Raw genomic sequence first — 21,267 nt, 5'->3', positions numbered from 1 at the left:
AAAACACACAAAATGGTACAATTTCAAGGTGAACCAGATTCATTATTATGGGAAAGATTGTGATGAAAAATAAAAAGATAAAATATTAAATGCTGCACAAGCATTTTGATTTATGTAACTAAAACATCTGGAGAAAATATTCAATTTATGTATTTTTGTTATCAGTAAATTATATAAATGTATTCTATTTTCTCAAAGCAAATGTAACACTGGTATATTACATTTATATATTTAACTTAATTCACTTTAGCTCACAGTGGGACTGACCAATCAGCTCGTCTCACAAACTAAATAAGTAATATTCTTCTGGGTCACAGTCGTGAACCCGCTGTGGTGCAGGTTAAGAGTTGCGGGTTACCAGATATTTTATAGATTTTCCGAAAGTGTGAGTAAAATGTTTTACTACCCCACAGTTTTGAGGCGTCATACAGGATGTTTTTCTACAATCTGGTTAGTAAAAATGTTTCTTGACTTTTTAAATCGATGTATAATTTAGCCTGTGAAGTAATAAAGACACATGGTAGTTATTTTCACCGAGGTTTGAACTGTTATTAGTTCGCCATTAATGAGAAATCTCTGAATTTGGATCGTGTTTGTGGCAGATTATAAAGCTTTAGAGACTCGACTTTAACGCGGCTGCTTTGTTAACTGGAAGTTAGTATAAAGTCATGTTTTATAAGACTTCATTACAACCATTAAAACCTCCATCGTCCCTGAAACACCCGAAATGTAAAATCAGGCTCAAATAAGTTAAAGTTAATGCTCCAATCTTCCTTTTAATCTTTTTTAAGTAAAAGCCCTACTTTCCAATTAAGTAGTCAAACTAACGTGAAGGTTTAAAGTTTTATTTTTTATTTTTAAAGATTATTTTTGGGGCTTTTTTGTTCCGGTGGTTTTAAGGTAGCCTACATACATTTAACTTAAAACATTATGTTCCTAAGTGAAAAATGTCTTTTATATTTCAAAAAATACAATTTTAAAACCTAGATTCCCATCATATAAACGACACACACACACACACACACACACACACACACACACACACACACACACTTGCACTTACAATAAAATAAGAGCTGAGAGTGCAGGTGCATCAGCGGCAAAGATAACAACAATCTGGCAACATAAACACGGCAGCAAACACAAGTCTGAGTCCTTTGAACACTTTTTACAACAACAGCTTTGAAGATGAGATGAAGGTCGAAGGTTACATTATGACAGAGAGAGAGAGAGAGAGAGACAGGTAGGCTTGTAGGTTCAAATATGACACCCTCCTCTATTTTCTGTGTTAGTTTTTCAGTTAAAATGTTCTTTATTGACATGACCATAATTAAGTACAGTATAGTCATTGCAGACCCACTGAACAAAGTTTACAATGCAAATGTAATAATTCATAAAGCACATTATTACACTGTATACATAATGAATTAAGCGGTATTACAGACACTTTTTTTTTTTATTACTACAATTTTTTGAGTTTATGCTAAAAACATAATTTAATAGTTGCTATAATCTCAGTTTATTAATGTAAAACATACATTTAGCATAAAACAACTTATTAGAGAGCACATATATAGAAAATATAGCCTGTGAATGTTCAGCAATATGAATGATTTATGAGGTTTTCTCAACATTTCTCCTTACAGTTAAGACTAGATCCTGGTAAAGATAAAAGTTATTCATAAAGCATCTTAACCTTTAGGGAAACTCTTAAAGTGAAAATATGTTGCTGACCAAAGCTGCTATTTATAGACTTGCCAGCAATCACAGAAAACAATTAAAGCTGAGCTATATGTTAATATCAAATATGGTTATGTACTAAAATAACCAATAATTAAACATAAAATTATAACAACCATCAGCATGCGAATAGGCTACTGCTAATATTCTAATAACTTGTGTTAGATACGGCCCCCTGATGAGTTAAACATGAAATAAGTTTATATCAATGCTCTGTGTCCGTTTCAGGCTGGCTGCTACGAAAGGCATCAAAGTTACTCGCAGGGATTTCCTAAAAGTCAACGTGAAAAGCACCTGGTAAGAAGTTACTTCAGTCATTGTCACATATTTATAATTGGCTGAACTGTGAATCTGTCCAGTTACAATAAACTTAATGCCCGCACAGTGATGACATCATGAACTACGTGCTGGAGCGAGTCCCACCACCTCAGCCTGGTCTGCCACGACCTCGCTTCTCCCTCTACCTCTCCTCCCAACTCCAGTATGGCGTCATCCTCGTCTACCACCGACAGTGTGCTATTTTCCTGGGTGAGAAGTTATCCACAGACAGAGGAGGCTCAGTGAATGGAAGTGAAATAAATATTACATTAGTTATCAAAAGAAGATAACGTAGAACAGATTAATGTGACTGGTTAAGGAGATTGTTCAGCGATACAGTAGTTTGGGAGTCACAAACTAATGAATGTCATAGGACAGACCTTTTTTATGTATTTGGAGTAATCTAAAGTGTTGAGTGTCTATATCTATCATCATGATCCCATGGGCATCCAGGAATTGAGCGAAGCAGGAAGCCCTGTACTCGAGGAAAGAGATGAAGCGTGCTGGTTTCTTGACTTTGATCTTGTGTCCTTCCAGAGGAACTTCAGTCCGTTTTGGGCAAGCTGGTGAAACAGAGAGTGTCCCAGAAAATTGATATGGATGAGCACGGCAGGTGAGTAAAAGGTGCTCAACATTTCTACGCATTTGTCTGCACTTACAAGCACAAAGTAACTCCTGTTTCTCGCTGCTGGGCCTCCAGAAACATTCTGGACTTCCCTGATGCCGTGTCTCTCCTGGAGGAGACAGAAGGAGCTCCTGACCCTTTATTCGGAGTGATGTTCATGGAGGAAGTCATGCCCAGTCCCAACACACTGATAGAGGTACCCAGATAAGGAAGGAGATTTAACACTTAGCAGACACTTGTAAGGGAAGCTGGAAATCATCTAAATATTTGTACTAATAAAAGAGTGTACTCTATGTGTTCTTTTGTGTTTCTCAGAGGGGCCAAAAGTATCTGAGAAGCACCTCTCCGGAGCTTCCTCAACTGGCCAGTCCATCGGCTGCGGCTGCGGCTGCGGCTGCACTAGAGAGCGGTAGGATGACTCGATGTGATTTAATGACATGAACATAATGATCTCTTCAGGACATCGGGTCGTGGCAGCAGCAGTAAAAAATATGATTAATGATAAATTAATTACCAGACAAATTGATAAATAAAGAGAAATAGAGAAATATTACAAAATAGATAAATCAAAATGCATATACGTATAGCTGATTATTAAATGGGCACTCTACTAATAATCTGGAAACACTTTCTTTATTTTATTTAATAAGAGAGAACCCTCATTTCAATAAAAGAAGAAAAACAAATTAGAGATTAGATTAAGAAACATTAAGAAAGGATCTTTATGTCCAGTATGGAATGATTACAGCGTGTTTTAATGCTAAGTAAGGAGAATACACAAGGCCTGTCCTGATTATCAGCATTGATTAAATGTCAGCTTTAAAGAAAGTATAAAACATGCCCAGTATTATGCAGTATGTCGGACTGTGTGCATTGATATGCAGAAATCCAGAGCAGCACAGAGCCGAGAGATCCTGCAGGTCAGGGCCTTCAACACCAACATCCTCCTAATTGGCCGAGGTCGCGGTGTCAGGAAGTGTTGTGTAGCCGCATTTCACTCGGCACTAGAGAGCACTTTAATTGCAGCTTGATTAGTTGTGTTCTCTCCTGCTGGTTTTTGTAGCTGTGAAATAGTGTTTTTTAATTTCTTTTTTAAAATGAATGTCACTCATATTCTCCCGCAGCCATAACTGCATCTCCAGAAACCATCACTCTGAGAGAGCGGGAGCCCATCGCTATCCCTGTTGCAGAGGTACAGCTGTCAAAAGAAGCTCATGCAAAGATGTGCACACTTTTGTATGCTGCTGGTCCTCACCTGCATCCATCTCTTCCTTCTTCTCACGGCTAGTTTGAGGGCGAGGAGCTGGTCGATCAGCATCCAGATACTATTGACATCCTTATGGCCCAGACAGATGACTTTCCAGAAGGTGCGTTTCAAAACTAGGAGCTCCTTTTCTCTCTTGAGACAAAGGTGAAAGTAAAATAGTTATAAGATGTTATGGTTTTTTTTTCCTTTAACTCTAGGAAGAGATTATGAGATGCAGACAGAAGGAGTGTCAGCGGGAGATCAAGAGAGGGAGATGGAACGGGACGGAGGAGAGGAAGACCTGGAGAGAAAGAGGACAAAAGATCTCACAGTGTCCACTATTGAGTAAATGTTCCAGATGGAAACACACACACACACACACACACACACAGATCCACACAAGCTCACACTGATTGTGTTTCTACATGTGTCAGATCACAGCCCACCACTCTCTCCACTGAGGATGTCACGTTGTCTCAGGGAGAGCTAGGCCTGTCCGTGGAGAAGCCTGGACCCCCCTCAGACCAGCACACCCCCGTCTCGGTGTCCATCCCACCTTTACCAGCAGAGGAACGTCAAAGACCAACTCTGCAGTCAGAGGTGCCAGCTTTTGTTTTTTATTTATTTATGTGTAAGCACAGCAGTGGGCCTCATGCAGGAAGTGATATAAGAACTAATGTCCTGTTCTTCTATGTTCGTATCCACGATTTGTTTTAATTTTGTTAATACCCAGTGATGATTCAACAATGTTTTCTTATTTTTGCTCTTCGATTATGTAAGAGAAAATTCTTATTTCCACAGTCCACAAATTGTTTATCCAAAACAAGGAAGTTTTAAATGATGTTGCATCTCAATGCAAACGTTTAAGGCATTCAGTACGCCTCTTGCATCAACGTCATGCAGATCCGGATAGCGCTACATCTCCTCCTCATTCCAGTCAAGGCAGTCCTGCCCTTAAATAGTGTTTAGAGTGTGTTACCTACGTATGGTCATATTAAACAATCTGCCAAAGTGGGATTCATCATTCAGCAGCTGGAGGAGTTGGATGGTTAAAATGTGACTTCTCTTCTTCTCATTGTGCAGTTATAAATGTTAGTATATAATAAATAAAGGTTATTAACAGAAGTCCATCGAGCCTGCTCTTGTAATTGATAATGCATTAATATTAATAAATAGATTGTGGTCCAGAGGTTAAAAGGTCTATTAGAGGGGTTTTCCTGATAAAAGGAGATAAAGGAGGATAAATATCAGCAAAAGGGATTTTACACAACTTGGCAACCACAAACGTTGTTCTTATTATCTAATTATAAACATTTAAATTCTCCTTAATTTACTTTCCACACCCCTCCCATGCCCAGGATGAGCCTTCTCCAAAGGTGAAGACGAGGAGGAGGAAGAGGCAGCTGATCTTCTTTGACCCGGAGACACAGATCACACAGGAGGTGCAGCAGCTGCAGATTAACAACCCTCTGATCGAGACCAGACGTCCATTTTTCCCACCACCTCCTTCTGAGAGGATGCTCTCTGCTGCCGAGCTCCTCAACAATCCCTGCACCCGTCAGTAACACACCTGTAAAAAACCTTTCTGCAGTGCCGCCTCAAATACAAATCTTATTTTACACTATTGTTTCCTAGAATTACAGCCGTGGTTCTCATAAACAGTAAACCGCAGCCTTCTTCCTGTGTTGCACGTTAAAACTGTTTTATTTGAATGAACATAGGCTGTTCTAAGTGTTATTATTTTCATTGATGGTGACACATCTAACAGTGTTATAACGATGTATTGATATAAATTGTAACTAATTATTTATTTCTCTCAGATTTCTCATACTCATCGCAGCGACTGCTATTTTTAAAAGATGTGACTGAAATAACTTTTTCTAAAATAAACCTCAAAGCTATTTTCTCCCTCGCAGCCTTGCCTGAAGAGTTGCTGTTTCTATGGAAACAGGCTGCGACCATCAAGCCCATCTCAGGGTCGGACCTGCGGGCCGGGGGGAGAGGGCCCGAGTCCACCGACTCTGAAAAGGAACGAGAGTGTGAGGCGGCTGAGGCAGCGGAGGGTCTTGACCCCACCCCCAAGGAGGTGTGAAAGGACGTTTGTTTGCGTGACGCTGGCATCGATAGCTGTGAAGCCATTTTTTGTGTGGGGAGGAGACGGGATATGTCACTGTGTGTGTGTGTGTGTGTGTCTGTGTGTGAATACAGGGGCCCAGAGATGTGGCAGAACCAGAGATGTATGAATTTTCAGGTAAACCGTGTTTAAAAAAAACAATCAAACATGAAAGTGTGCCGTGGATATTTAAACAAGTTGACCCGGGACAGCTAGTATGTGTTTAACTAGGGGTGAAATGTGTTTCCACTGCAGTTACATTTAGCGCTACATAGTCTGTGTCTTCCCTGGGGTGGGGGGGAAGTCAGAGGTCGGGGTTAGGCATGTATCACTTATGGTTAATGGTCAGGGCGAGCCTACAGGGAACAAATAGAAGCCAATGTCCTCAAATGTTATGTGTGTTTGTGCAGATCATGGTTCACTGCTGCTGGAGGGCTCGGACCAGAGGGAGGGGCCTCGAAAGAGCTCCCCTATGTACACATCCGAGAAAGAAGGGTACGTAACGAAGAAAGATGTGAAGTATGTGCATCAAAGGTTGAGGAGTAACAGATAACATGTAATCAGATTACCAAAGAAAAGTAACTATAATCAAACCAGATTACATTTGAAAGAATAAGTTACTCCTCTCAGGTTGCCAGTTTTGTTAATGGTGACTTATCTAATATTAGTTTATTCTGTTTTATAGAGTAAATACTCAAAACCTTCCATGTGGCCTTTGATTGACAAATATTACAAAAAAGAAACATCATCCCACATGTTGTAAAATACACACAGTACACCTGTAAATGCTGAATATGCATTTTATTTGCATTGAAAATATTTTGAGATGTTTTAAGAGAAAACATATTTGTGGAACAAAAACGTTTGCGGCTTAGTATGAGGTGCAATATCTTCTATGTTTGATTTTGAAGTCATTCAAAAGTATTCAGATTACATTTCACATTTCTACATTTCATTACTATTTACAAAACATTGCCATGTTATCTGTATTCAGTAACTGGAGTGCAGTCGTGTTTATGTGCACCTGTGTGTGTTTGCAGGTCCGTTGTCTCCAGGTCACTGCAGGACATCCCAGAGGTGGTGGACGCGTTTCTGGAGAGAGCTGCATCAGAGTTTCCTGGGTAATGACAGTGAGCGTGACACCGTCGCTAACCAGTAGAAACTCAGAGTTGACAAGTTTATTATTCCCAGTCTTTGCATTTGTTTAGGTTTGGAGACAAGAATACGAATATGTGTGTGTGTGTGTTCTCGTGTGTGTTCTCGTGTGTGTTTAGGCTGCCGGTGGATATTCCAGAGAATAAAGAGGCGCCTTTGGTGTTTGCGTCTCTTCTGCCGCCAGACGTCGACCGCAGAACTGTCAGCGACACCTTTCTGAGGCTCCTGGGTAAAGGCATCAGTTTGAGTTATCATCTTATCATCCCTTTACTCATGTTGAAATTGTCTTAATGTTACAGCATCAACACCGAATCCATAAATCTGAGTCGGGTCTTTGAAAAAATCAAAAGTTGTCACTAATGGAAGCTTTAATAATGAGTTGGTGGGGGCTGAGGGAGCAACAACACTGTTCATGTGCTGTAATTCAGAGAACAATAATTTGATTTAAAATAGAGATATTACAACTATTTAGCTAAAATACAATTTCTACATTATCTTTTAATGTGCTATTATCCAAATGTTTCTTATCTTGATCTTTTTGTGTAAACTTGTGGTTTTATTTACAGTAAGTGGATGTTTTAGTTTCAAAGTTTGCATCCTGTCTGCAGAGAGTTTAACGACCAGGAAGGTACGTGCGGAGCAGGACGAGCCTTATGGTGACATATTGATATTCCCTGGACCTAACTACGAAGAGGGGCGTCCGACATTGTGACGTGTTCACGATCCCTGCACAATTATTTGTCTATTTTTTTTACATTTTATCAGACAAAAATGCCTGGATAAAAAAGAAAATAAATTATACATACAAAATATTAATTGAAGTCAAATGTTTGGTTACTGATCACTTCAGAAGATTTGTTGTCGGTGTGACTTGTTGACATGGTTGATATTATTTAAGCTTTTAAAACACTGCTGTTTCACATACTTACATTTCTTAAAGCAAATCATTGGTCCATTTTGCTACTGAGTCCAATACATTGTATCAAGTTTATGAGATTTCAGATGAGTCTTTTAACTATTTTTATGGTCGTATTTGTCATATTTGTAAAGACATTACCTCATGTCATTCTGCACCGAAAAACAACTGTGCACATCTCTGTTCAAGTAACGTGTCCCTTTGAACATGAACTACCAAATAAACACTTTATAAGAGCTCTGTCAGTTATTTCTGTGAACACAGCATGCGCTGTATATTGAAAGGTATGTGTAGCATGCATAGCAGGACAGGTGTGGCAAAACATATTGCAGGGGTTAAGGAGGTGCAAGGAGGAGAGTAAGTAAGTTGAGTGAAACTAGATCTCTCCTCCCCCTGACCACATCTTGATTCTCCTCTGAAGACTTTCTCAGGGGGTTGTGACCAAAGTTTATTATTAGCGTCTGTCTCCGATCTCTCGTTCTCACCCTCTATCTGTCCTGCTGTCTCTTCGTCTCATTTCATGTCCGTTGCTTTCTGTTTTTGTCTTGTACTTCAGCTTTCTTCTTCACTTGTGTTGGATTTTTCTTCATTTTTATCTTAAGCTATTTTTTCTTCTGTCTGGTTTTGTGGCTAGTTCGGTCTCACCTTCGCTTCTGGTTTGACAACATTGCAAGCTGTATTTTACTTTGTCACTCTCCATGTCCTCTGGTTTCACTGTGCCAGTTCTGCTTTGTTGTTGTATCGTCCTGTCCTTTGTGCTTTTTCTCTCCTGGTGATCTAGTTTTCGTGCTTTTGCTTCACCTGCTTCTCTCCTTTTCCTTACAACCCCCCCCCCCCCTCCATCCTCTTCTAATCAAGCTCTTCTCATCTCCGAGTAGCTCTGCACTTCTGCAGAATGGGAAAGACAGAGCTGTGCTCTCTCTATAAGGGTTTTCTGGACTGTATTTGCCTCTGCCTCTCTGTGAGTATCTCTATCTTCTGAGCATGTACTTTCTGGGTTCTTGCTTCTATTTCTTTCTGAAAATGAATCTGTCATCTCTGCATCATCATGGTTAACTTTTGACCTGAACGATTCTGTCTTAAAGCTCCACAAATCCTATGTAGAATGTGTGTTTACATGTGTCACTTGCTGTCTATTTCGCTACCCGTGTCCTGCATAAGTGTCTCCTCAGCACATGCTGGGCTTCTGATATTAATAACAGTCTCAGAATGTGGATGGAAATAGAGCCTCAGCTCCTCCAAAGAGGCCAAAAGCCATTTGACTTTTCTTATTAACCTCCTTTAGAACAAGCTCAGGTCGTCAGGATGAAACTCAATGCAAAAGCTCGCAATCTGGAGGATTCTTTATTTCGTCATGACTGCATTCAGAGTCTGCCGTTTTAAAGAAATACATGACACCTCTCAATACATATTTCACTGTAAGTGCATTTTTCTGCATGTAAAATTGAAACGCATCTGTTCTAGCCAGGGGTAAATCCACCTGATGACCTTTGGCCTTTAAGACCCAGAGGTCAGATGTCACCCACTCTGTCTCAGTCTTTAGTTGGGTGATGAAAGAAGACGATGAAGCAGGTTGATCTCTGCCCAGTTTCTTCTTCTTGTGCTCCACCTGTCATACATGTGACTTTGTTTCCAGCGAAGCAGCAGTGAGGCTGTAGGCGACAATGAGAGGGACACTGAGAATGGCCACCTGATCTACACAAGTGGGGACGTCCTCGAAGACAGATGTAGGTATCAGTTGGAAGTGTTGGTAGCCGTCGTAAAAAAATGCTCCAGTTTTAATTTCACCTCAATCTGTCTCACAGATGAGATAATCGACACTTTAGGTGAGGGAACCTTTGGGAAGGTGGTGCAATGTTCCGACCACAGCAGGTAATCTGCTTCTTCTAATAATGAAAGTTAGACCAATCTGCAACATGTGTTTATTGCTCTTTTTGTTTAACACACAGAGGAGGAAGTCAAATTGCTCTGAAGATCATTAAGAACATGGAGAAATACAGGGAAGCTGCCAAACTGGAAATCAATGTTCTGGAGAAGATCAACGAGAGAGATCCAGAAAACAGACAGTGAGTAGTTTGTCATTTTGACTCTTTTTCTGTCTTGTACATTTATTTTGTCTCTTTCTTTTGCCATCAGTCACTGTGTGCAGATGCTGGACTGGTTTAACTACTACGGCCATGTGTGCATCTCCTTTGAGCTGCTGTCCCTCAGCACCTTTGACTTCCTGAAAGCAAACAACTTCCTGCCTTATCCCATTAACCAAATCCGACACATGGCCCACCAGATCTGCCACGCTGTCAGCTGTGAGTCCAGCATGCATCACACCAACTGCACCGCTTCGCTTCTTCTCTTGTGCTTCTGGATCAATGTCAGCGATGACAGTAAGCAGATTATTAACAGCTGTGTCACTGATGCAGCAGCCAACAGGCCAGGTAGATATTTAAAGGGAGACCTGAAGATGATAGAAGTGTTCCTGATTAACATCCCCATACTAGATTAAAGAGAAACATAAACATAACTAGGGCTGGGATTTACGATTATTTTCATTCAGGGATGTCTGATAGAAATTTCACTATCTTTTTAAACAACATTTATTTCCCCCTACAAATCTATACTGACTGTTTAAACAACAGAAAACTCAACCAGACGAGGGTGTTGTCTTCCCTGATGAATTTCAAACTGTTTCCCTCCTCTCTCCGCTGGCAGTTCTCCATGACAACAAGCTGACTCACACCGACCTGAAGCCTGAGAACATCCTTTTTGTGATATCTGACTACTCTCTCATATACAATGCTGAGAAGGTAAACAACTGCAGGCATGAAGGCTGGCACCTTGTGTGAAGGAAAACATCCGGATGTTAAATAAGAAGGGATTAATGCAGGAGGAGATTTGCTTTGTTGTTGCACATTTGGATGCAAATGTTGCTCAGCAGATCCTGTGAGCCTTCAGTGGGACAATGTGTGGCCTCCATAGACTGATATATACAGTCTATGGTCGCATCTTTGATTAGATAGCTTTTGTTTTATTATTATTATTATTATTATTATTATTATTATTATTATTATTATTATTATTATTATTATTATTATTATTATTATTATTATATTGTGCATAATAAAAACTTTTTTTTATTACTTATTACTTATTTTCATAGTTTTGGCCATAATTTCTATTGGTAATAATAACATACATACAAGTAATTGCTGTGATCTGGGAGCACTGGAAAGAAGTCAGATGGGGCATGAACAGGAGCAGTGACACAGTCACAAAGGTCTGTTTAAACAAATCAAATCAAATATAATTATATAACCTAATATCACAAATTATACATTTGTCTCAGTGTGCTTTACAGACTGTAAAGCATACAACACCCTCTGTCCTTAGACCCTCGCATCACACAAGGAAAAACGTCCTAAAAGAAACCCCATAATTAAAGGGGGAAAAATGGAAGAAACCTCAGAGAGAGCAACTGAGGAGGGATACCTTTCCCAAGACAGACAGACGTGCAACTGATGCCGTGTGTACAGGATAAACAACATAGTACAAATACAACATTTGACAGAAATTATGTTGTGATCAAAAAAAGAGAAAGTATGGATGAATCCAGAATAATGTCAAAAAGGCTTCTCAGGCAGGACCAGAGCAGCAGGCGCAGCCACGATTCCTGATCCTGACGTAAACCTTATCAGTGGCAACCTGCCACATGAGAGACACAGAAACTCCGGGGATGATGCCCCGGATGCTGAGTTAGTAACATACATTTACATAAATGCATACAGATAGAGAGGGGGAAAGGGGAGATGGAGGGGAGGAGAGAGGAAGAGAAGGAGGAGAGCAGGGAGGTGTCCCCCGGCCGTCTAAGCCTATAGCAGCATAACTGATCCAAGGCAAGCCTGAGCCAGCCCTAACTATAAGCTTTATCAAAAAGGAAAATCTTTAGCCTGCTCTTAAATGTGGAGAGTGTGTCTGCCTCCCGAACACAAATTGGAAGCTGGTTCCACTGGAGAGGAGCTTGATAGCTGAAGGCTCTGGCTCCCATTGTACTCTTAGAGACTCTACAAAACCCCAGGTTAGCTAAACTAGAAAACGAACACAAAGAGTAAAATTATAACCCAATTTCTGTGTTTCTTTGCAGTTTTACTGGTTAAACTTTGACCTATCGTACTTAAAAGTAAAGTTATTCACTTTATTGCCGGGAATTAGATGAGAAGGTTGGTACCACTGCCATTCCTGCACCATAAATAAATATGAAGCAACCATTAGCTTAGCTTAGCATAAAGACTGGAAGCGGGGGGAAAGCTGGCTCGGTCCAAAGGTAACAAAAAAAACACCTAACCAGTTCCTCTGAAAGTCAATAATTAACCTGTTGTATCTCATTAGTTTATTCTGCACAAAGGCTGAAGTTTAAAGGTGTGCTCAAACAGGAAGTGTCATGTCATTTGTGTACATCTGGCCGCTGTATTGTTTGTAAAGTTTGTGTTTATTCGCCCCGAAATGTCAAACTGCTCCTTTAGCAAAGTTGTGTGTGTAGTTGACCTTTGCAAGAGAGGCTTAATACCAACACTAGTGTGCTCAATTTCAGTTTTATCTCAAAATGTTATAGATCTGGTTAAACTGTTGGCATGTTTTATTTATTTCTTCCTGACAGAAGTGCAATGAGCGGAGAATAAACGACACCACAGTGCGGCTTGTCGACTTTGGCAGCGCCACCTTTGACCACGAACACCACTCTGTCGTCATCTCTACGCGTCACTACCGAGCTCCAGAGGTCATTCTGGGTAAGAGATGTTCATTTAGACCAGAAAGTAACCAGGAGCTGTCATCACGTTTTGTTTAGTTTTGAAAGTTTTGTCCCTTTTTTTGTCTCCCACAGAGTTGGGTTGGAGTCACCCATGTGATGTGTGGAGTATCGGCTGCATCCTGTTTGAATACTATGCAGGCTTCACACTGTACCAGGTCACTATGGGATTATATTGATACAATTACAGCGTGCTGAAAGTAGTATAATCCTTGTTGACGTGACTGATCTCCACTTTTAGACTCATGACAATCGGGAGCATCTTGCTATGATGGAGAGCATACAGGGACCAATTCCTCAGAGAATGATCCAAAGTAGCAGGTAACACACTGATTAATAAAAACACACACGTGCAAACAAGCTTCATCTGACATAAAAATAAATAATTGTTTTGACAGAAAGCAGAAGTATTTCCACCGTGGTCGTCTCGACTGGAATGAGTACTCCAAGGCCGGACGCTACGTGAAAGCCAAGTCCAAACCATTGAGGGTGAGCTGAGGCTTGTGCAAACTTTAAAGCTTTTAATTTCATGTGGAAGCACAATGTGCTACACAATGCTGGAGCTACCCAGGAAGTTGCAGCCACAAACAATTGATAGTGTACAAATAAAACATTAGACCTAAGTTAACACAAATAAAACAGAAATGTAAATAATAAATATGAGTTAAGATCATTAGGAAGTAGGAATACAAATGTAATTACTTAAGATCAGCAACCGACCAGTAAGAATTAAAAAGCCATGTGAATTAAAAGCATTAAAAAAGTAAGAATAAAAATAAAATAATATATAATCATTACTTAATCCCTATTAAGACACCCAAACCAGACTACTGAAATGTGCAGCTAAAAAGGACTATTGCATTAACTCCCTTAAACGACTTGTTTCTGTTTCTGACTTTTCAGAAGAACTTGTTATCACATGGGACAGAACACCACCAGTTGTTTTACCTCTTGGAGAGGATGATGGACTACGAGCCCTCAAATCGCATATGTCTTTCCTCTGCCCTGTGTCACCCCTTCTTCCTGCCTCTTCATCATCCAGGAAGGAGTCATGTCTGGAGGAACAGCTTTGAAATGAGCAGATGACCCGGAACAGACACTTGACCCTCTGCGGACCATACCAGTGTGTTTACAACTTTTAGTTTCTCAACGACAAATCATATATATTTTGTATTTTATTTCAATCAGGAGGGCTTAAAGGCACAATGATTGTAAATACAACATTCAAAGTAGCCCCCTCCTTCTCTCCTCCCCGGCTCAACGAGGGTTAAGGTGCTCACCAGCAGGTCAAAGCCAGCCCCAGATTCACTCTCGTTTTGAAACAAGCTTTGTCCGCTTGACGTTTCGCCTCGCTATATTTACGTTTTTCCCGGTGCTGTGTTCCTAATTTTCACCAGCTTCCTCTTAGATGCATGCTTACAATCTAGCACTTGGTCACTACATTTTTATAGATGTTGTCCTGAACACAGCCAAATGAAAAGAAAGAGACCCTGCAGACACCACAGCACCCTTCTAGTGCGTCATAAGTGATGATTAAGAGTATAAACCAAATGATGCCTTGAACAGTGGAAATATTAATTTCTTTAATACAGCAGCTGTGGTTTCAAAAAGTGTTGGCTGGTAATGTAAATATACATGAATGGAAGTAAATGGGCTAAAATGACCACAGGGTATTATCTTTAAACGATTGCACATCATGCAAGTAGATCGAGTCTGCTTCAAACTTTAAAAATACAATAAAATTGTATCTCTAAAATGTTGAGGATATAGAGACAAAAGCTTAAAGTAAATGTATATTTTTTTTGTTTTATTCTCGGAGTCACTTTATAACAATAATTTGTGTGATTTTTGTAATAAATTTTGTATTGAGTTACTTTCGTTTATTAAATGTAATTCTTCATCGGTGCATCCTTCACAAAGGCAGTAGAGAGCAGTGAGCGAGTGTGTGCGCTGGCCAGCTTTCCTCTTATTGTTTGACTGAATGAGAGCTTATTTCTAAAGTTTGTGTGTGTGTGTGTGTGTGTGTGTGTGTGTGTGTGTGTGTGTGTGTGTGTGTGTGTGTGTGTGTGTGTGTTTGTGTGGGAGGTTGTGTGTGTTTGTGTGGGTAGTGGGGGTATGTATAGCTGATCTTCTTTCTTGGCAATTCTAAAAGTGATTTAAGGCTGTTATTGAGAATTAATGGTGCTAAAATTAAGAGACATTTTTATGTGTGAATGGAGACTTAATGAAGGAAAGTAATCAATATCTCTTTGTGTGTGTGTGTGCGATTGTGATAAATACCATTTACTTGTTGTTTCTTAATACAGAACTTGTTTTTAACATATATATATATAGTACACAGGTATTTCCAGTTATACTTTATTAATAAAACATTTACAGCAGATTTTAGATTTAGTGTTTAAATTTTGGGATTTAATTTGCATGAGAAAAAGGAAGATCTACGAGTGAATTATTGGTCCAATCTATTTAAAATCATCAAAACAACTAGGCTAGTGCAGGCAGGTACGCCTCGGTCAAAGCACCCGCCACAGCTCGGTACCAAAGGCACACCGACTTGAGGTGACGAGGAGGCTGAGGCCGACACTGACCTTAAGCTTAAACTGGTTAAACCGGCTGAGACAACCCCTGCTGTGCACACAGCCAGCATGTGCACCTGGCCTTTGACCATAAGAACTTTTCTGTTCCAAAACGTAATAAATCAGTGTTTTAGTTTCTCCTAGTTAAGGAAATATTCTCTGCAATAGACTTGAAACCTAAAAGAAAAATGCTTTTAGATGTATTCATATTTATTATCTATAGAATGAAATGAACAGAACTCCGAGATGGCAACTCTTCATTTTACTAAAAATTGCTCATCCAGCGAAGCATTTCATTCCTGCAGGAACATATTTGGCCAATGAGATTCATTTTGTTTCTATTTTAGCAGGATGAAGGTTGCATGTGTTTTTCTCTAGATGTAAGTAGTTTCTTTTTAATTGTCCCCAAATAGTGACGACTGAGATCCATTTAAATAAAGATGTATTCAAAAAACATATATGTTCACATTGCACAAGAGGGAATCCTCTAATGATCATATTGGCTTTATTTTATTTATTTGACACAGGACCGATGCTCGAGGCTTTTCTTGGTGATCTTGTTAAAGCATTAAAGGGTCTTTACCTCCAATGTGGTCTGAACTGCAAAGGGGGAAAGGATAGGAGGTAAACAAGAGATTGAAGGATTTTAAGGGGGTTGGTAGTGGGACGTATTCAGAAGTCATGTGTGTGCCATATAAGGTATTCAAATACAGAGAATGTGACAAAAGGAAATCAGAGGAACAGACAAGGGCAACACTATTTGAGAATGAATCAGCAGTATATAAAGCTTAAATTAATGGTTTATAACACACTATTATACAGCAGATTAATGTGTTTCTTAATGTATCCGTCAACAACTAGAATGAAAGAAGCTATAATAAAATACAGGTGTAATATAAATGATGTCTTCACAGGAGAAGTTTTAAATGTCCATATATCAACTTACAACTACATCGTAAGCAGATATACAGTGTGTAAACCATTTAAACAATTTATTAAACTGTATATTAAACCTCTCTGGGAACCATCACCTTATCGTGGTGAAGAGGTTTGTGTGTCCCTCTGAACTTGAAAGCTGTGTTGTCTGGAGCCTAGTGCTCCTGGTAGGGTCTCCCAAGGCAAATTGGTCTCAGGTGAGGGGCCAGACTAAGAATGGTTCAAAACGACCTCATGAAAAAAAGGGAAAGAGAAGGAGAGACCCTGCCCGGAGGAAGCCCGGGGCCCCCGTCTGGAGTCAGGCCCAGAGGGAGGGCCCGACAGTGAGTGCCTGGTGGCCGGGTTTGCCACGGAGCCCGGTCGGGCACAGCCCGAAGAAGCTACGTGGTGCCTCCCATCCATCCATCCTGTGGGCCCACCACTCATGGGAAGAACCGCTGGGCTCGGATGCGCTGTCATACTGGGTGGCAGTGATGGTCAGGGACCTCGACGGATAAAAGTCGGCATTTCAGAATCTAAAATGTAGGAGTAAAAGTATATATAATAATACATCATTATTAGTTGATTTATAATTTAACTGTAAACAGTAATTAATGTCAAATAAATCTAATGAAGTAAAAAGTACAACATTAAAAAACCACATTGACAGTGTATGTTTTGTGCCTCTTGGTTGTGCTTGTGCTTGTGCTTGGACGATTGTTCATGCTGGTGAACATCGCTTTTTCCACCGTGTGCGATGCTAACATCTGAATGGCACAGTTTACAAAAAGCACGAGTTTGCCCAACTCTGCTTTTTATTAAATAATGGAAGGTCTCCTCTCATTTGTCTAGTTACTTGCATAAAGTTTTAACTTGTTTGGCAGGTACAACTGCGTCTCCGTCCTATCTCCCGTTCACTGACTCTCATCCATATGTTTTCATCTTCTTCTCTGTTATTGTTCCTGTTTTCTTCTTCTGTGTTATTGTTCCTGTTTTCTTCTTCTGTGTTATTGTTCCTGTTTTCTTCTTCTGTGTGTTTACTGGCGGATACTTTTTTCAACTAAAGTTAAACATAATCCTGCCACCTGCTTTACCGGAGGACACTTTACCACTGTACACTTTTTTATATTAGGCCTATTTTTATTTTTGAAAGGTTAAAAATACGGGATAATTACGGGAAAATATTTAAGCGAAGGAAGAATACGGGATAATCCCGGGAAAAACGGGATGGTTGACAGGTATGGTGATCATCCTGTATGGATGCAAGCATTAATCTGCACAGCAAAAACTGGAGAGTTGACATTTCAGGGTTAAACATTTCCGAGTTGATTTCAATGTCTTAATATCAAATTGCTTTTTGAATATCTCACAAAATACTTAAAATCGCAACAGAACTTGCTTTCCAGGGTTTTTAGAACAAAAGAAACGTCCCACAAAGATAATTTTGGACAGTGCTGGCAATGGCATTGGTTTGAATTCTATTCAGACTTTGTGTCTTGTGAAAAACATCCCACTGTTTGGTAACATTATTCCTGCAGGAAACGAAAACTGGAAGGTGTTACTGTTGTTACTTAAAATAATGAACATGGTTGTGTCACTTTTGCTCACTCTAGGTACGACAATATATCTAAAGCATTTGATTGTTGACCACCACAAACTATTTAAGCACTTGTATCCACATAGAAACTTGCTACCTAAGCATCATTTTATGACCCACTGTATATGTGGTCTATGAGGTGTGAAGCCAAAGACAAGATGTTTAAAGATTCATCTTGTCACAACCCCGGCTCTAGGGCAAGACAAACAGACGATAAGGACACCAAAGGGTAAAATATATAAGGGATGTATTTGTAAACCATGGACATAACTTGCGCATCAAGGTATGCAAACAAAAGACAACGCCATAAACCCGTGGTTTCCTGGCTCAGGCAGGGAGAAACCGCAGAGAGGCAGACAATACACGATCAAAAAACACTTTTAGGGAGGGATCACCCCGTTGCTCATGCAAAAGCTCACTACGTGAAACTAACAGAGGAAAATCCGACAGAGACGGAACCTCCAAATTGACGTCACCACAACTGTCAGACAACGCATACAACTCTGACGTCGCCATTGCGCGCGTAACCACACAGGCTGAAAAGACCTCCGGGAATTCACCAGAGTTCTCATCAGAAGTAGCATCCACCGGACAGAGTGTAACCACAGGTGAGGGAGGAGTGTCAGCCCACACACGGCTACCAGCCAACCCGTTGCCCAAAATAAAGTGAACCCCTTCAATGGGCAACGCCGGCCGAACCCCCAGAGCAACCTCACCCTGCACAAGCTCACAGTCAAGGATCATTTTATGCAAAGGAATAGGCAAAATTGTTAATCCTATCCCACGACAGAGAATACGTTCACCGACGTCAGTTTCTGCTGATAAAGGCAATACAGAGTCCACTATGTACGAGTCACAGGCCCCTGTATCCCTCAAGATCTTTATCGGTATTTTAACCTCACTTCCTACCAGCGACACAACACCACTTCTAATGAAAGGAGCATACGCAGCCAAAACGTCAGGCTCACAAGAACAAGTAGTAAGTACCTCAGAGACATCAGTCGTACTTACAGGCGCAACGAACGCAGCAGGCTTAACATTAGGTCTCATACTCTTATTCCTCGACAGTAATAAAGGACATTCTGCCTTCCAGTGTCCTGTCTCGTGACAATGGTTGCATGATTTACTCTTATCAAAACTTCCTCGAGGTTTGGTTTCAGACTTAAACGAACCAGACCTCCAAGACCGTGTGGGATCAAATGATGCAGCCTCAACAGCTCCAAAATCACCAACTCACATAAATCATTAAAATGAACGATTTCAAGGGCTGTTAACCAACGTTTAAAGTGAGTTGTCAGACCCTTCGCAAATTCCACATACGTCTGACCACTTCTTCTTTCCCAAGACCTAAAACGCTGGCGATAAGCCTCTGGCACAAGCTCATATGCCTTAAGCACGGCAGTTTTTATTTTTACATAGCTAGAGCTATCCTCTAAGCTCAACGCCGAATATGCTTCTTGTGCTTTTCAAAACTACGCGCTGGGAAACATACCTGTTAATCCGCTACGAGCATAAACAATAGCTGGCTCTAAGACCACAACTCGCCACAGTCAAAACAAGAATAACCTACAGCAGTCACACAAAGCCTCTCAGCCTCCCTGGTAAAGTCTACTCCAAGGTGCTGGAAAGGAGGGTTTGGCCGATAGTCGAACCTCTGATTGAAGAGGAACAATGCGAATTACGTCCTAGTCGTGGAACAACGAACCAACTCTTCACTCTCGCAAGGATCCTGGTGGGGGCCTGGGAGTACGCCCATCCGGTCTACATGTGTTTTGTGGATCTGGAGAAGGCGTATGACCGGGTCCCCCGGGTGATACTGTGGGAGGTGCTGCTGGGAGTATGGGGTGAGGGGGTCACTTCTGAGGGCCATCCAATCCCTGTACGCCCAAAGCGAGAGTTGTGTCCGGATACTCGGCAGTAAGTCGGACTCGTTCCCAGTGAATGTTGGCCTCCGCCAGGGCTGCGCTTTATCACCAATCCTGTTCGTGATTTTCATGGACAGGATATCGAGGCGTAGTCGTGGAGGAGAGGGGTTGCAGTTCGGTGACCTGAGGATCTCATCGCTGCTCTTTGCAGATGATGTGGTCCTTATGGCATCATCGGTCTGTGACCTTCAACAGTCACTGGATCGGTTCGCAGCTGAGTGTGCAGCGGTTGGGATGAGGATCAGCACCTCAAAATCTGAGGCCATGGCTCTCAGCAGGAAACCGGTGGATTGCCTACTCCGGGTAGGGAATGAGCCATTACCCCAAGTGAAGGAGTTCAAGTACCTCGGGGTCTTGTTCGCGAGTGAGGGGACGATGGAGCTAGAGATTGGCCGGAGAATCAGAGCAGCGGGGGCGGTACTACAGTCACTTTACCACACCGTTGTGACGAAAAGAGACAAAGGTCTCAATATACCGGTTGATCTTTGTTCCTACCCTCACCTATAGTCATGAAGGATGGGTCATGACCGAAAGAACGAGATCACGGGTACAAGCGGCCAAAATGGGTTTTCTCAAACGGGTGGTTGGTGTCTCCCTCAGAGATAGTTGAGGTGGTTTGGGCATCTAGTAAGGATGCCACCTGGCCGCCTCCCTAAGGAGGTGTTCCAGGCACGTCCAGCAGACCCCGGGGAAGACCCAGGACTCGGTGGAGAGATTATATCTCCTCACTGGCCTGGGAACGCCTCGGCATCCCCCAGTTGGAGCCAGCGGATGTGGCCCGGAGAAGATAAGCGGTAGACGATGGATGGATGGATGGATTAAACTTTTATATAGTACTTATAAAGACTTAAAATAATAATAATAATAATAATAATAATAATAATAATAATAATAATAATCTTTTCTCCCTGTGATGACAGACATATATCTGCAAACTGTAATGATTCAATAACAAACAATAAAAAACAATAACAAAATGATGGATTAATAGAAACACTTGCATCAATAGAGATTTCTTTTTTTAAAGAAAAATGATTAGATAGGGGTTAAAACAAAACAAAAAGCCTCAGTATTGTAATTATATTGTTTTCTGGAGAAATTGGAGGGGATGACCTCACCATATCACTTCCTTTTTAATTGTTTTGTGCATCTTTTTGGTCCAGTTGTTAATCATTTTCTCTTATCTCTGTATGATTGATATGCTGCTGCCTCAGGCCAGACTTGCTTTATCCAAGTGTCTCTTTGTTTAATTTCCTCTCCCCAAATCTGCGCTCATCTCTTCATCTCTGAATATCCAGGGAACCAAATACTGATTATCTTCTTGTGAGGAACTGGAAACGTGT

The 21,267-nt window shown here is 40.9% G+C and overlaps 2 protein-coding genes across 4 annotated transcripts; both read left to right on the top strand.

Annotated features, from left to right (window-relative positions):
* Positions 1-394: 394 nt before the first annotated feature.
* Positions 395-7,909, top strand: LOC115021700 (meiotic recombination protein REC8 homolog). The gene is given in 17 exon segments (XM_029452305.1): positions 395-450; positions 1,969-2,037; positions 2,126-2,268; positions 2,596-2,671; positions 2,759-2,879; positions 2,999-3,092; positions 3,808-3,875; positions 3,972-4,050; positions 4,148-4,274; positions 4,364-4,529; positions 5,288-5,486; positions 5,846-6,027; positions 6,138-6,180; positions 6,453-6,537; positions 7,083-7,163; positions 7,317-7,426; positions 7,806-7,909. Coding segments are annotated over 17 exon segments (1,803 nt in total).
* Positions 7,910-8,593: 684 nt separating this feature from the next.
* clk2b (CDC-like kinase 2b) lies at positions 8,594-14,778 on the top strand. Of its 3 annotated transcripts, none has more exons than XM_029451469.1 (11): positions 8,594-9,074; positions 9,750-9,840; positions 9,919-9,985; positions 10,063-10,179; positions 10,250-10,416; positions 10,820-10,914; positions 12,762-12,891; positions 12,987-13,069; positions 13,153-13,232; positions 13,310-13,400; positions 13,815-14,778. In XM_029451469.1, the coding sequence occupies exons 1-11, from the start codon at positions 9,009-9,011 to the stop codon at positions 13,995-13,997; spliced, it is 1,170 nt and encodes a 389-aa protein (XP_029307329.1). In that variant the 5' UTR covers positions 8,594-9,008; the 3' UTR covers positions 13,998-14,778. The 3 variants fall into 3 exon arrangements, with proteins under 3 accessions (XP_029307329.1, XP_029307330.1, XP_029307331.1); XM_029451470.1 differs by lacking the exon at positions 8,594-9,074 and adding an exon at positions 9,249-9,531; XM_029451471.1 differs by lacking the exon at positions 8,594-9,074 and having other exon boundaries at positions 9,760-9,840; positions 9,919-9,939.
* Positions 14,779-21,267: the final 6,489 nt, after the last annotated feature.

This window comes from Cottoperca gobio, chromosome 16 (genome assembly GCF_900634415.1).
Source record: "Cottoperca gobio chromosome 16, fCotGob3.1, whole genome shotgun sequence".
Lineage (NCBI taxonomy): Eukaryota > Metazoa > Chordata > Actinopteri > Perciformes > Bovichtidae > Cottoperca > Cottoperca gobio.
The sequence above is the reverse complement of the archived record's forward strand: the minus strand, read 5'-3'. Positions and strand labels throughout refer to the sequence as shown.

Excerpts from the sequence above, each read along its gene's own strand:
- clk2b (XM_029451469.1), top strand. The coding sequence starts at position 9,009 with ATGGGAAAGACAGAGCTGTGCTCTCTCTATAAGGGTTTTCTGGACTGT. Across the intron at positions 9,841-9,918 it reads GGACGTCCTCGAAGACAGAT|ATGAGATAATCGACACTTTA; the intron begins GTAGGTATCAGT and ends TCTGTCTCACAG. Across the intron at positions 10,417-10,819 it reads GATCTGCCACGCTGTCAGCT|TTCTCCATGACAACAAGCTG; the intron begins GTGAGTCCAGCA and ends CTCCGCTGGCAG.